This window comes from Balaenoptera acutorostrata, chromosome 16, assembly GCF_949987535.1.
Source record: "Balaenoptera acutorostrata chromosome 16, mBalAcu1.1, whole genome shotgun sequence".
Taxonomy (NCBI): Eukaryota; Metazoa; Chordata; class Mammalia; order Artiodactyla; family Balaenopteridae; genus Balaenoptera; species Balaenoptera acutorostrata.
The window spans coordinates 51,082,981-51,098,752 of record NC_080079.1 but is presented as its reverse complement, the minus strand read 5'-3'; the positions used below and the strand labels follow the sequence as shown (position 1 = coordinate 51,098,752).

The 15,772-nt window shown below is 55.8% G+C and overlaps 1 protein-coding gene across 4 annotated transcripts in view; it reads right to left on the bottom strand.

Annotated features, from left to right (window-relative positions):
• GRID1 (glutamate ionotropic receptor delta type subunit 1) overlaps window positions 1-15,102 on the bottom strand; it is a 686,590-nt gene extending 671,488 nt beyond the window's left edge. For all 4 annotated transcript variants that reach the window (XM_057530323.1, XM_057530324.1, XM_057530325.1 and 1 more), the window contains exons 1-2: window positions 14,888-15,102; window positions 12,481-12,636 (exon numbers count right to left, since the gene is read on the bottom strand). In XM_057530323.1, the coding sequence (XP_057386306.1) occupies window positions 12,481-12,636; window positions 14,888-14,966 (235 nt within the window). In that variant the 5' untranslated portion in view covers window positions 14,967-15,102. The remainder of the gene's footprint in view (window positions 1-12,480; window positions 12,637-14,887) is intronic.
• Between the last annotated feature and the right edge of the window lie 670 nt (window positions 15,103-15,772).

Below are 15,772 nucleotides of genomic sequence, written 5' to 3'. Positions count from 1 at the left end.
GGATGGACAGGCCAATGGCCCTGAGCCCCTGCCAGAGCAGCTCAGGCGGGGAAACGCCTTCCAGAAACAGATCCTCCAAAACTATTTCCCGCTCCAGCCCATGAGCGTGAGAAACCCCTCCACTGTGACCGTACCCTTTGTGCTGGGCCTTGGAATCCCCCATGGAAGTGGCCACTGCCAGGGAGAGGCTGTGGTATTTGCTCCTAGCATTTCTTGCCAGGAGAAAGATCTTCACATTTAGAAGCTGGCCAGGAGGGAACAGCTGGCATAAGTGGGCCTCAGGTGGCAGGACAGGGCTGCTATAAATGCATCAAGCCTCCAGGCCCCACATGGCATGGGACTCTGAGTGGTTCTGAGCATGAAGGCAGGACCACAAGCTTGAGGGGACCTCAAAGAGCAGAGGTCTCGTGTGTCCATCTGTTCTGTCATCCATCCAGAGGCTTTTACTGAGCACCCATGACCAGCTGCACACCAGGCTTGGCTCTGGGAACTCAGCTATGGATGAGACAGACACTTTCCTGCCCTCACAGACCTGACGCTCCTCACAAATAAATTAATAACACAATTGCAGGTGAGGAAGCATGCAAAGAAGGAAAAGAAGGCTTTGATAGAGAATAAGAGGGTCCTTACTTGGAACCAAGGGGAGCCTCTCTGAGGAGGTGAGATCTGAGGAATAGCTGAGGCTGAGAAGGAGCCTATCATGTAAAGAGCCTTCCTGCTGGAGGGAACAGCATGTGCAAAGGCCCTGGGGTGGGAGCGTGCTTCAACTGTTGGAGACACAGGAAGAAAGTCAATGTGGCTGAAGCAAAGAGGTCAAGAGGAGTGGCAACAGTGAAGCAAGTGAGCTCAGCCCTTGTTGTACTTGAGGCCTTGCAGGCTCTAGCAAGGAGTCTGGATTTATTCAGTACTGCAGGGAGCCACTGAAGGGTTGCAGCAGAAGAGGGAGGTGACAGGATTGATTTTTCTGATAGCTCTGGCTGCTACACGGACAGAGGCCTGGAAGGGAGGAGGGCAGAGCCAGGTAACAGTGAGTAAGTGACCACAGGGATCCAGGCTGAGGCTGGGGAGATGGTGGTAGAGGTGGAGAGAACTGGACAAAGGCTGAGATAAAGGGAGGGTCATGTGCATAGTGGGAGGGCAGGCAAGGAACAAGGGGAATGCTGGCTCAGTGACCAATCCTTCACGTTTCTGAAGCAATCCCTGCTTCGCTCTGCTCTCCATATAATCCCCGTGCTCCCTGGGGTGGTCCAGAGATGATGCTCATACAGCCCTGGGCACAGGTGTCAGTAGACACTGGGTATTGACAGACACCTCTGCTTTTTAACAGGCCATCACCAGGAGCCTATAGCAGACCACAGCTGCCAAGCTCACTGCATTCCCTCCCTCGGTGAGGCTCCTGGGCTGGCTCCCAGTGGCAGCTGGAACTGCGGCTCTTTCCGCCAAACGTGCCCAGGCAGCGTGGACATCTGCAACAGCCTCCTCATATGCGCACATGTATGTGCACAGACACGCACACCCATGCACACACCTGCACACCCATATACTGGCACACATGGACATTCACACACACACACACACACAGGCAGGGGTGCTCGGCCCAGATTCCAGGGCATGCCAGAGGACCCGACCCCCGCTGCTGGACAGCCCCCCCTCCTCGGCACTGCCCAACACACCACCCTCCCCCGGAGGCCACCCCCTGCCTGTCCCTTGAGGAACGCTGGCCATAGGCGCCCTGTGCAGCCCAGCTCTGCGCTGTGGGTCGCGCAGGGTCATGCCTCAGCCCTCAGAAGCCTTTATCCAGGATGTAGGCAAAGCCCCGAGCCAGCCCTGAGCTGAGGCTCCAGCCTGGGGCCCCGTGACAGGGAGAGATGCTCCCCCAGAGCTCTAGGCTTGGGCTGGCAGCCCACAGGACTTGGGGGCAGACCACTGGATTGTTTGGGCTACCAGAGCCCGGGAGGGAGGGAGGGAGGGAGGGAGAGGCGAGTGAGGGCAGGTGCCCTGGGAACCACCCAGGACTGAGAAGGAGCTGCATCTGAGGCCTGCGGCCGTGACAGGGAAGGCAGCAAGGGTCCAAGGGCCGAGCCAAGTCACGGCCTCCTCAGCGCTCGGTCCCAACCTCCTGAGATGGACACCACAGAGATGAGCAGCCAGGGCCTCGCCCAGGGCCCAGTTCAGGTCTCGGAGCTTTGAGCCCCGAGCCCAGACCAGGGCCCAGAGTGTGGTCCCTCCCTCCCTCCCAGGTCTCTGGGTGCTCAGACAGAAGGATGGAAGAAAGCCCCCAGTCCCGGTTCAGGAACAGAGTCAGGGCAAGACCCAAAGCCTCTGCCTTTGTACCAAGCAGGAGGGGCTGCGTGGGAATGGGAGAGCACGGAGACAGCCTGCCAGGCCAGGCCCAGGCCGAGTCTGCAGGGCCTCAGGCCACATCAGGGCGGGCAGAGGGCCAGGCTGAGCCAAGAGCTCCCGCCAAGGGGTGGGGGTGGGGATGGTGTCCAGCCAGTAGGGACCGTGTCTCTGCCCTGACCTGGGGTTTGGTAGCACCCAGGCAGGGCCCAGAGACCAAGGGGTGTCATGTACCCTTGGCAGGTGAACAGGCGAACAGAGCAAATGGTGGCCAGGACACAGAGAGAACTAATGCCTACTTAGTGTAATGTGTGCCACCACCCACACCCTCAGTGTGCCTCTGCTGGGCGCCCCAGTGGGCTGCTGTGTGCCAACAGCCTCCTTCCTGCCAGGTGTAAGTCACCTCTCTAGATCCATCACCACAACCCCAAGGTAGCCCACTTCACAGGTATTAAAACTGAGGCTTGGAGAAGACAAGTGACCTTTCAAGACCACACAGCTAATCAGTCACAGAGCTGAGATTTGAACCCGTACATGCCTGACCCCTTTCCACCAAAAAGAGCAAGTTATGGGTACTATGGCCAGCTGCTGAGGGGCTGGGCCAGGCTGGCTGGATTCGGGCCACTCCGTGCACTCAGAACAGCAAGGCTGCAGCAAGATTGCAATTCCGTGCAGCGACGGTCTACAGGTTCCCGGAGCCCCAGCCCACACTGGTGGCTCCAGGCAGCCTCCACGTAAACCATGTCATCAATAGCAACCTGCCTACCTGCTTTCCTGGGACACCAGCAAGGCCAGGATCAACGCCAAGCCACCCTAAATAGGGCAGGGGTTGGGAAAGCCCACCCAGCCCAGGTGGAAGTGGAAGGAGGCCAAGAGCCCCTTGGGACCACTCAGGCTGGTACTATAACAACCATCCCAACCTCTGTGCTTGGCCCTTGGCTGGGCATTGCAGTACATTTCCTCAACCGACCATCACAGTGTCCTCTGTGTCATCATTCCCATCTTCCAGTCGAGGAAACTGAGGTAACCTGCCCAGAGTCGGACAGCAGAGCAGGGACAGGAACCCTAGTCTGTGCGTGAGATCAACAAGACTCCTTCTGCCCCCAATTCGGCGTGTAGGCACCATGTCTAATCTCACGCAGAGGCATGGGAGGGCCAGGCTGAGCTCTGGCTGGGAACAGGCACAGGGCAGGCAGAGACAGAGCTGCAGTGTCTAGCTGCCTCTGGTGGGTCTGGCGAAGAACTAATGTAAGGGAGGTAAACTAGGCAGACAGGACTAGCCAGAGCCACATACTCCAGATGTGGCTCGAGGAGAAGGGGCAGCCTGGTGCCCCTGGCTTCACCCACTGCGAGCCTGCCCTGCCCAGATCGGGGCCAGAAACAGATAGAAGAGGGCCATCTAACCACCTCCCAGCTACCCTGCCTGTGCTTCAGGCCCGGAAGGGAGAACCCTGGGTCTTTCTCTCCCAACCTGTGGCCATCAGCCAGGAAACTGGCTGTTTACAGGCTGGAAGGAAGGTCTTAGGAGAACCCAACTGATGGGATATTGGACACAGACCCAGCTGCCTTCCTGGGCCCCATGCCTGTCAGAGAGGCCAGACTCCAGAGAAGGGAGCTGTCGCAGGCCAGCCCATGGCAGAGATGAGTCTCCACTCCAGCCCAGTGCCTTAGCAAAAGAGAGAGAGCTGCTGCTGTGGGGGAAGGTAGGGGCGAGGAGGGCACTGGGAGGAGGCAGGGGGTGTCTGTAGAAGAAACAGGGCCACAGGGGGTCCTGCTGAGTCCACAGGAAACACAGACTTGCTTAAGTCCAGCTGTGGGGGCCACTGATGCTGGTGTCACAATAGCCAATGTTCACCTCATTCCTTAGGAAGCACTGAGCCCAAGTCTTCTTGGGAGAGCTGGGCCCATCCAGGCCCTAGTTCACAGAGGACAAGATTGGTAGACACAGATTGGCTCTCTTCTGAGAGCCTGGTGGGGCTGGAGACCCAGGCTTCCTGACGTCCCCCTACACCAAAGGGCTGCCTGGCACTTTCTGGAGCAGAGGGACAAGCAAATGAGTGGGCAAAGGGGAACTGATGGGAGCCATGGATTTGGTCCAACCAGGATCCAATACCTAAAATTCTATTTGCTTTTTTTGTTTGTTTCTTTTGTTTTTGTTGTTGTTTTAACGAGTCACCAAGGAAATGGGAGGGTTGTTTTGACATGACCTGAGTAGTAGATATTTGTGTCATTCACCAACTATTTCCAGTTCTCTCTCTCTTTCCAGGCACATAGTATGTCTGTGCTTCCTGGATCCCTTACAACTGGCTGGAACCACACAACTAGTTCTGGTCAATAAATTATAAGGGGCTTCCCTGGTGGCGCAGTGGTTGAGAATCTGCCTGCCAATGCAGGGGACACGGGTTTGAGCCCTGGTCTGGGAGGATCCCACATGCCGTGGAGCAACTAGGCCCGTGAGCCACAACTGCTGAGCCTGCGCGTCTGGAGCCTGTGCTCCGCAACAAGAGAGGCTGCGATAGTGAGAGGCCCGCGCATCGCGATGAAGAGTGGCCGCTGCTTGCTGCAACTAGAGAAAGCCCTTGCACAGAAACGAAGACCCAACACAGCCAAAAATAAATAATAAATAAATAATAAATAAAATTTTAAAATAAATAAATAAATAAATAAATTATAAGTAGAAGTGACATGTGTCACATCCAGGTGGAGACCCCTAGAGCTCTCTTTCCCTCTGGCACAGCAACTAGCAATATTCAAGCTGAGTGACCATGATGAGCCAAGCTCCAAGCTGACATGTAGCATGAGCAGGAGATAAGTTTGTGTTATGTTAAGCCACTAGACTTGGAGAGTGTTTGTTATGATGGCATAACTTAGTCTATCCTGACTGATACAAAGGGAACCACAGAACAAAACCAAAGGGTAGGAACAAATAGGCACTTCCCTGTGTGGCCAAGTCTAAAAAGATTCATATCCAGGTTATCAGACTGGGTTAGAAATGGTTTGGAAACAAGCAGTACAGACTCAATGTTCCAAGTTTTTAGGTGACAGAATTTTCTGGGTAGTGAAAAGTCCAAGTAAAGAGAGAAGATGGCTGATATAGGGACCAAGGCAAGGGGATTTTTGACCTGGCAACTACAAGAATTTGGAAAGAGTCTGTCTGCCCTTACAAGATGTGGCTTTCAGTGTTAAGGGATAGCCTTATATCCCTCTTGGAGGATAAGGGATAGTTATCCTCCAAGAGAAACCTGGACAAATGGCCCCAACGTGCTGCTCTAGACAGGAAGGTTGTTAAAGTTCCCATGTCACCAGGAATGGGAATAGCAGCAGCTTGGAGGCAGCACGAGGAAAAGTGTCTCACTAGACCTATGGCCTCCAACTCACACGCCTGGCATGAGATGCCCATCTGTTCACTGCCAGTTAAGTCCAACCTCCCAACCTGGGGGCAAGGCTACGGCAATAGGGATACTAAAAGGGAGCCTCTGGGACCCATTAAATATGAGGATGTGGGGAGGGCAGGAGTACAGTCTATGAAGAGAGAGTGTGTGTGTTTGGACACACAAGAGTGACCCTAGAATGAAGGACAGCTCTGAAGCCTGGTAGTCTAGCTGAGGGAAGATGGCAGTTATTCTTTTACATAGACACAGGCTTGTGAGGAATCCAGAGAGGGGACTAGATGGTTCCCTGTCACCAGCCCAACTTTAGTGAGCGGCCATCAGCACCTGCAGCCATGGCCACAGCCATCTTCTGGCTTGAAACATCACTGGCAGAAGACCCTGTGTGTCAGCTGAGAAAGATTGACCTTTGTAGGGACCCCACCTACAAAGGGTCCTTTGTAGGGACCCTCACCTTGTGCTCTAGGTGAGCGGGATGGAGGGCAGGGAGAGGAGGGGGGTCTGAAGAACCTGGCCTGGAAGAAATGGAGGGCATGGACCTGCACGGTGGCACAGACTTACAGTCTAGCTATTCACAAAGCAGATTCCTCTAGGAACCTCCTTAGGCACAATCAGATGGCAGGCCCCAGGAAGGAAGTCAGTGTGTCATTGGAGAGCACAGGGAAGTCTGTAGAGGCCTGCAGACTTACAGTGTGCCACCTCCAGAGCGAGTCTGAAAGACAGGGAAACATGGCCATATGCCCCAAGTGACAAGAGGATGCCACCCAGTAAGCAAAAGTGCAGCCAACCGAGTGGAAGAAAGGGAAGGGTCACGATGTGCACTGCCTACAACAGGCACCTGCCAGGTGTGCCAACACGGTAGCAGAAAAATGGTCCACAAACACATGCACATCCTAATCCCCGGAACAGCGAATATGCTAGGCTACAAGGCAAAAGAGAAGCAAGGCTGCAATGGAATTAAGGTTGCAAATGGAATTAATCAACTGATTTGAAGACAGGGAGATAGGCCTGGATTATCCCAGTGGGCCCAATGTAATCACAAGGGTCCTGGGAGGAGGGAGACAGAAGAATCAGAGGAGTGGGTATGAGGACAGAAGTGACTTGCTGTGAGAAGGACCCCACCCACCATCGCTGGCTTTAAAGATGGAGGAAGGGGGCCAGGAGCTAAGGAAGGCAGGCAGCCTCTGGAAGCTGAAAAGGCAAGAAAATGGATTCTCTCCTAGAGCCTCCAGAAGGAATCAGCACTGCCAACACTTTGATTTTAACCCAGGGAGACCCATGTCAGGCTTCTGACCTGCAGAACTGTAAGATAATACATTTCCGTTTTGTTGTTGTTGTTGTTTGTTTGTTGTTTGTTCTGGCCGCACCACATAGGCTTGTGGGATCTTAGTTCCCCAACCAGGAATTGAACCTGGGCCCTCAGCAGTGAAAGTGCCAAGTCCTAGCCACTGGACCACCAGGGAATTCCCTACATTCCCATTTTTAACCAGTAAAGTTGTGGTAATATTTGTTTCAGCACCAAGAGAAAAATTATGCAGCTGAGTGGACGGGAATGATGGTGTGGGCCTGCAAGCATCTTTAATGACTCTAACATCACACCCAGGGAAATGCTGACAGTATCTCCCAGGCAGGGACCTATAACGCCGTTATCAGGGAGAACAGTGGGTCTGCCAGCAGAGGCTACAAAAATACAGCCTCAGCGGGACCTATAATTCTGAAGGGAAGTCAAGGAAGACACCAGAGGCATCAAAGCTCAGGGAGGGAAACCATCTAGCAGATGTCATAGAGTGTAAGGGGCAGGGTGACCACCTAGGAGTGACCAGTATAATATGAGCAAGACCATCAGATAGACACCACCAAGCTCACTGTGCTTTACTTTCCTCTTATTTCATTGTTTCATTGTTGTATTCTGTGAACACCAAGCTATACTTGGGTGATTTTTACCTTGTCTTCCTAAAACACTTTTGTGCTTATTGTAACTAAAAGGAATAATGCATCACATATATTCCTTTTTTTCTTCCTCTTCCCTAAATTGTTATCTTTCCACTCTGTGACAGATATATCTACAGCATAACCAATAACTCAAGTCTTTTACTTACAGTAAAAGATAATACTGTGAACGGAAGAGACTCGTGTTCAGGCAGTTCTTTTATGCATTTATGCATTTATATAATCCTCTCCTTGAGCAGGCACTTTAAAGCAATATGAAATTTTCTTATTTAACAAATTAGTATCTCTTCTAGTATCTAGAAGACAAATTTTCACACTTACTGTTAATATGGACTTTGCCAACTGAATCTAAGATACAACCTTTTAGAGATTTAAATACCATTTCTGTGTTATCATTTGCTAAATCCTCACCAAATGCATATTTTATTAAAAAGTGATCCGATCTTTTACATAAACTGACCAACTGCCTCAAAAGGTAGCTTGTAAGAAGCTTGTACGGATACAAAATCAGCCTGAAGAAACTGCAGGTATAAATCTTAGGACCAACAAGCCAAAGTAGAGTTTCCTGTTTTCTTCATTAAATACTTAAGCATATCTCAACATAAATGTTTGCATTTTTAAAAATCAGTTGTTTTGGATATTGAAAATATATGCAGCCGTTAAAAGTAATGTTTACAAATAGTTCATAGTGATTTCAAAAAAAGCCAATGATATGTTAAATGAAAAAAAAAATATATATATATATATATATATACACAACTGAACAGAATAGGAACTCTCAGCACTTATGAAATTCAGTGCGCGAAAAAAGACTAGAAGGAAAGAACAGTGGTAGAATTCCAAACGATTTTGTTCTGTCTCTTGATGCTTTCCTGTACCTTCCACATTTTATATAATGAGCATGCATTGCCCTTTTCCTTTTTCACATTTTTAAATTAATTCATGCTCATTGTAGCAAAGCATTTCTTTTATAATCAGGAGGGAAAAAGTTAAGCAAAAAGCTGAAAATGAAAAGGTCAGTTAGGGTCCGCTCTCAAGGAATTCACTAGCTTAAGCAACGGTGCAGCTGAAAATAACAGCCTCAGGAGAAGCTGAGATGGATTCACAGCTGGTCAAGAAATGGAGAGGGAATTCATGTCTACTGAACACCTACTGCAGGCCTTCTGCAGACAATTCATACATGTCTCATCTCATTTAATCCTCACAATAATTCCAGGAGGCAGGTACTGTGATTGTTCCCTTTCAACAGATATGTGAACAGAAGCTCAGAACAGGGCCAGGCCTCTCCCAAAATCACACTGCACGTGAGGCAAGCAAGATTTGAACCCAGTTTCTTGGGCTCCAAGAACTAAGCTCTTATTCCTGCATGGTGCTACCTCTCAAGCCAAAATGGGGCAGCATCACTTCAATCCCAATTCCACCTCGGGGGTGGGGGGGTTGTCACTGGGAGCTCGCCCAGTCCATGATGGAGACTGAACCCCAGTCTGCCTTTGCCCTCATCCTTGGCCACTGCCCAGCCAAGAAGTCCTTTCCTTTCCCATCCGAGCTGTATCTACCACCCATGTCCTGCTGCTGTGACTGTCCAAGCCCAGGAGAGAGATGAGATATCTATCAAGCAGGGCCAAGGAGAGAGATGAGATATCTATCAAGCAGGGCTAAGCCATGGGATGGACAGCACCCCACAGAGCACAGAAGGAAGGACACCCAGCCAGCTGAGGGCCTGCTGTTCCAAGCCTCAGGCCAGGGAGGAGGAGCCTCCCCGCTCTGTACTCCCTGAGGCTCTCGAGGAGTCCCAGCCCAGGGATGGGATGAGCTCCTCCCATCCCTGGTAACATCCCAGGGCTTCAAAAGGTCATGGGATAATGATGTGAATTTCTGCCCACAGGGCTGATCAGTTGAAAGCATGCCAACTTTAACCCCTACACGCCCTCTGGGCAGAGGGTAGCCCAACACCACCTGGTCAGTATTCCTCTACCTGGACAACTGTCAGCCATCAGCTTCCAATTCTCTATTTCTGGATGTACGCACACACTCACTTCACACCCTTCCAAGACTGTGTCAGCCTGCCATGCTTGGAGCCTGAGACATTCTTCCAGTTATAAAAATAGAGAAACTGGGCTTCCCTGGTGGCGCAGTGGTTGAGAATCTGCCTGCCAATGCAGGGGGACACGGGTTCGAGCCCTGGTCTGGGAAGATCCCACATGCCGCGGAGCAACTAGGCCAGTGAGCCACAATTACTGAGCCTGCGCGTCTGGAGCCTGTGCTCCGCAACAAGAGAGGCCGCGATGGTGAGAGGCCCGCGCACCGCGATGAAGAGTGGCCCCCACTTGCCGTAACTAGAGAAAGCCCTCGCACAGAAACGAAGACCCAACACAGCCAAAAATAAATAAATAAGTAAATAAAATTTAAAAAAAAAAAAAGATCATTTAAAAATAGAGAAACTGAGACCCAGAAAAGGCCCCTGGGTGGAGCCCTGTGTCTCCAGAACAAAGTTGCATTAGGGCTTGAAGGCTGAACGGCCCATAGCTCTGTGGTATTTGGCTTGTACTGTGTTGTTCAAATTGTTTGATTAGCCGAGAACAGTTAGAAATCAGGTTTTACATTAAAGTCCAGATTTGGGGCTCCTCTTAAAAAAAAAAAAAAATCAGCCCATTTATAACACTAGGATTTTCATTCCCAAATGGTAAAGTCAGCTGAAGCTACGGAACAGCTGCTCCTTTTGACAGAGGTGACCTCTCCAGACCCCACACTCCAGGTTCTTTCAGGCCCAGCTGCCCAGTTCACCCATGTGTGTTACCTGCCTGAGACTGTAACCCTGGGCAAGAGCATTACCTTCAGTCTCTGGGGACCTGCTGCTGGAGGGAGGTGGGGGGAGTGGCCAATGGGCGTCATTTGGAGCAAAATGAATGAGCATGGAATACCCAACACAGCGAGGGGAAGTCAATGGAAACAAGGTATGTCAACAGAGAAGGTGGAAGAGCCAAACTGCCATGGCGAACACAGGCGGCATCCCTATTACACTGTGAGCTCCCTGGGGCAGGAAATGGGTGCTACCCAGCTGTGTCCTCAGCTCCCAAGTACAAAGAATGAATGGCCACAGAGATAAGTGTATGGGGACAGTGTCAAGGGAGCATGAGGCACTGTGAAAATTGTGGCATGTACTGGAAAAGCCTGTGTCACCACAGATCCCCACCCCAGCTAGGGTCATTCCTGCCTAAGGAGGTCCCACCCTCCCCTGGCTAGGGCCCACCCCAAGCACATGCAACAGTTGTGATGAGGGCACACTGAAAAAAAAGTCCAAGGACAGGGCATGTGGGGGCAGGGACTGCAGGTAGGACATGATCAGACAGCAAAAAAGGACAGGGATTCCTTCCCTCGTACCTCAATGAACATCAGACATCTGCCAGGGCCGGGAGTGGCAGCTCCCCTGACAGACAACACCAGCCTCACCCCACTCACCACCACCCCCAAAACACATCCAGACTTCCAGCTTTTCACAACTACCTCAAGACATCCTTGGACTTTCAGGGCCCAGAGCTGGGCCTTCTCCCTCCTCTGCAAGAATAGCAGACTCCGCAAAACCTCCTTCCAGCACCAAGTTCTCCCCAGCACCAGTTCTGACCTTCTGGACCCAGACCAGAGCCTTCACTGAGTCACCCTATCCCTGGAGATACAAGAAAACCAGCAGCCAACATATAACCTAGAGCCGGAGGAGGTCTCTGGGCCCAGGGGCGGGGGGAGGGTAACTTGCCTGGAGCCCTCAGCCAGCCCACCTCCTCCCTACACCAACCCACTGTCCTGTCTGTTCCTCCTGGGAGAAATCCCCGCCACCAGCTGTGGCCTCTGTCCTCAATACTCCTGGGCGAGGGCCTCAGAGTCAAAGCCTTGGATATATGGAACTAGGAGAAACCATGGATATGGGGGCAGAGGAGAGGAAAGGGGCCCTGGGCCAGGCAGATATCAGGGGCAGTGAGAGCCTTAGTCTCTGATGAGGAAGCAGGCATCGTGGGAGAGATACCTGAGGCCCAGAGCCCAGGCTCAAGCCCGGTGGGAGGGTGAGCGAATGAGAGAGGAGGGAAGAGCAGAGGGGGCTTCTGCGCTTAGCCTCGCACTTGTTGCCTCTGCCTGCGGGCCGAGTTTGCGGACCACGGCGGCCCAGGCGCGGGCTAGGATTTCCCCGCAGCCTGGCCTGGCCCAACTCCGCTGCTTTTCTGGTCAAACAGCGCCCACCTTCGGCCCAGGCAGGGACGCCTCCACCCACGGCGGGGACCGCGAGGGAGAACGGCTCCTCCAAACCCGGAGGAGGAGCGCGGCCGGCCGAGAAACGCCAGCCGAGGCACAGAGGGGCCTCGAGGCGAGAGATGCTGCGCATTCATGGGCTTGGGCGCCACACGCTCCTCGCTCCTCGGTTGATAGCGAAGAAGACACTGGCCCATCCAGGTCAGGGGAGGTGCACCAACACAGGTACCCTGCTCGCAGACACACCCACCCACACTCAACACAGACAGCCCTGAGCCACACACGCCTGCGCGGCTCATAGACGCGCCCACCCAGCTGGAAAGGAGCCGCACAAGCCCGAGACACGCCCCGCAAGGCTCTCCGCTCCAGCCCCAAAGCGCAAGGCACTTCCGCACCACTGCTTTGGTGGGCCGGGGAGGGAGCGCGCACCGTGCACGGCACCGTGACTGCCCAGGCACACAGGGAACCCTGCGTGGCCCAGCCCTTCGCGACCCTGTAGGGCTCCAGCGCTGCTGGCAGGCCCCCGCCCTGTTAGCCCTGGGCATGGCGGCCGGCCACTCACCTTCCTGCACGGCCTGGAAAGGATTGTTGGCCTCGATGACCTTGATGGAGTAGGTGATCTTCTCGCTCTGCAGGATGTCATCGTTGAGGCTCAGGTCGGATACGGCCAGCTGGAACACCCTGTCGTCCTTGGCCGCGTTCTCCTCGAAGATGGCACCTGGAGGAGACGAGGGGTCAAGACTAGGCCTAGAGAGGGGCTCTTCCCCACCCCACCCCTACCCCAGCCTTGGCCCTCTGGTCATGGTGCTGGCAGGACTGCAGGTTGCCAGGTGGCAGGACTGCAGGTTGCCAGGTGGCAGGACTTCTGGGCTGCGGTTTCAGCCTGATAGGATAGTTTAAGGCTCTCCTCATTCCCCCAACACAGAAATACGCCCCCCAAATATTCCAACACAGTCGACATGAGTTACACATGCACATGGCACATGCTGCCACCAGGTCACACAAATGTCTCACAACCAAACCACCTCATGTACCAACCATGCCCCACATAATGGACTGAGTCAAGCTGTTGTGACCTCAGGAAGCACCTAAATGCCCTGACAGGGCCCATGAGTCCTATCCCAGGAGCCACAAAGTTCCCCTGCAGGCAAGTCTCCCCAGCCCCAATCCCAAAATGGAACAATGACTTCCTTCTGCCCTGTGCACCCCCCTCTGCAAAGAGCTAAGCAAGCAGGTCCACAGTGGCTCTCCTATGCCAGGGGGCTTCTTTACGCAGGGGCCTTTGATAACCGATGACAGGCAAACAGGCAGCTCAGTCCCAGCCTGGATCCCTGGGCTCTGCCTCTTGCTTTCCATCCCTCCCCACTTTTTCTCCTGCCGTGTTACGTTGTGGGGGGGGGGGGCGGGTAGGGGTATGTCCCTAGACCCTTTCCCTTCTAACCCAGCAGGGCTGAGGAGCCCAGAAGGAGCCGCTCTTGAAAGTGCTTTCTAGAACCATGAACAGCTCCTCTGGGGCGGCCTCGGCCGGCCCTTTGCGCTCTTAGCACCGCCGTGGCCGACTCCCAGCGCTTGAAGCCGAGATCGGTGGGACTCGCCGAACCTGGCCCTGCAGCCTGGACAACTCCAGAGTCCTCCCCCCTCACCAGGCCCTGAGGGTCACCACAGTCCCAGGGCTGGGCCCAGTGATCCCCCGAGCTGGGGGCTGGGCAGGAGGAGGGAGGTCCCATTCCATGCTACACCCAGAGCCGCAATGCCGACCTCGAGACCCAAGCGCCACCCCCCCCACAACCTCCACCACCATTGGGAAGCAGGTTTGGTCCCGGCCCCTGACCCCTGCAGGGGGATTGCAGCGCACCAAGCCCAGGCCTAGTCTCTGACCACCCATTACACCCCTGCCTCGCCTGTCCCATCATCCCTGCCTTCTCACACCTCCCAACCCCCCAGCCTCTCTGGGCTCGCTGGTCTTTCCCAACTTCCGGAAAAGCGACTGCAGACGGGCTCCCCAAAAGCAACCGCTGTCAGTCCCCCAGCCCGGACCAACTTCCTGGGATTTCTCCCCTGCTGCTACCAACTCCCACACACTCTCCATCGGCGACGCGCCCCCTCCTCCTCTCCTCTATCTCATCTTCTCTCCTCTGCCGGTTCTCTCCCTCCATCCGTCTCTTCCCGCTCAGCGCGCGCACACACACTCCCCCCACACACCACACACCGCGGCCCAGGCTTCTTCCCTGATTCCCACCACCCAGACCATGTGCCGACCCCCAAGACTTGGGCCATAGGAAACTCTGGGACTGTCCAGGATTGGGCTGCTGTCGCCACAGCCTGATACACGCACACACACACATATACAGAGAGGTACACAGACACACACCAGAGAAACAGGCAGACACTGTGTCCACTCTAACAGGCTGACAGTCATGCACGCACCAACACAGGCTCCGATGGCCCCATACACCCCAACGCCCTCTCGCAGTGACACCAACACGGAGCCACAGGCGCACACAGAGACACACGCTGACAACACCCACCCACCCACATTCACGCACGGTTCCGGTCGGGCCTCTTCAATCCCGCCCTGCCAACTTGGCGAGACCCCGGGCCCTGCCCGCCTTCGGCCCCCGCTACTCTGAGCTGCGCCTAAGGGCTGGCCCTACCCCGCCGACGGGCCCGCCAGGGGCGCGGGTCTGGACTTGCGCCTAGCCCCGGATTTCCCGCAGCCGCGACCCTAAGTGTCGGCAGAGGCCGCGGGGCCCCGCGGGGGTAACTGGAGCCCCGGGGAGCAGTGGGAGCCCGCGGGAGCGCGGCGCGGCCCGTGCACATCTCCTCCGCGGGGCGGCGCGGAGCGGCCCTTCGGGGGAGCACCGCCCGCCGAGCCCCTCGGCCCAGGGAACAGCCAAGTTTGGACGCCGCGCACCCCCCGCGCCGCTGGGGCCCCCGCCCAGCCTCGGCCCCGTGCCCGCCGCGCTCACCGATGTGGATGATGGAGTCGGCCCGCACCGACACGCACTGGCATATCCAGGGGAGAAGCCACAGCGTCAGCGCTTCCATGTCCCCCGGGCGCGTGGCTCATCCGCCCGGGCCCGGGGAGAGGCCGAGGGCAGCGCGGAGCGGGGAGGCGCCGGTCCGGGTGCAGTCCCGGGCCGCTCCCCGGGAGCCAAGCCCGCCCGTGCGTCTTTCCCCGCGCGCCCGCCCCTGCGCCCTGCGCCCTGCGCCCGCCCCAGTCCAGCCCAGCCCAGCGCGGTCGGGCTCCCGCTCCGGCTCCGCTGGTGGCTGCGGCGGCGCTGGCGGCCCGAGCCCAAGCCGGCGCGGCGGGGGCGGCCCGCGGCGGCGGCGGCGGCGCTCCCCGCGGCTCGGGAGGCTTCGGAGGCGGCGGAGGCGGTGGCGGAGGCAGCCGGGCCGGCACGGCGGCTCCGGGCTCGCTGTGTGTCTGAGCCCCGGCGAGGAGCCGAACTGCAGAGGACGCCCCCTCCCCTCCCCCTCCCCCTCGACTCCGCTCCCCCTCCCCTCCCTGCCCGCCTCCCTCCCCTCCGCCCTCCTCTCGACCACGTGACTGCGGAGCCTCTGCCTCGCAGCGCGGCGCTCTCCCGCTCGCGGCTCGGAGGGGGCGCCGGGTGCTCAGCGCTTCCAGCCCGAGGGACGCTCGGAGGCCAGCCGGGCGATGGGGACCGGTCGGGGCTGCGGCGCGCAGAGACTTGGCGGCCCTGGGCCTCGTGCCCCCGTGCCAGGGACCAGAGGATGGAGAAGGGTCGGCCTCCGACTGCCCTCGAGGGTTCCCGGACCCCCCTGGCGCCCGCCGACCTCAGCCGCCTTGCGTCTTGGGCCATGACCCCCGCCCTGGGCAGAGAGCCCCTCGC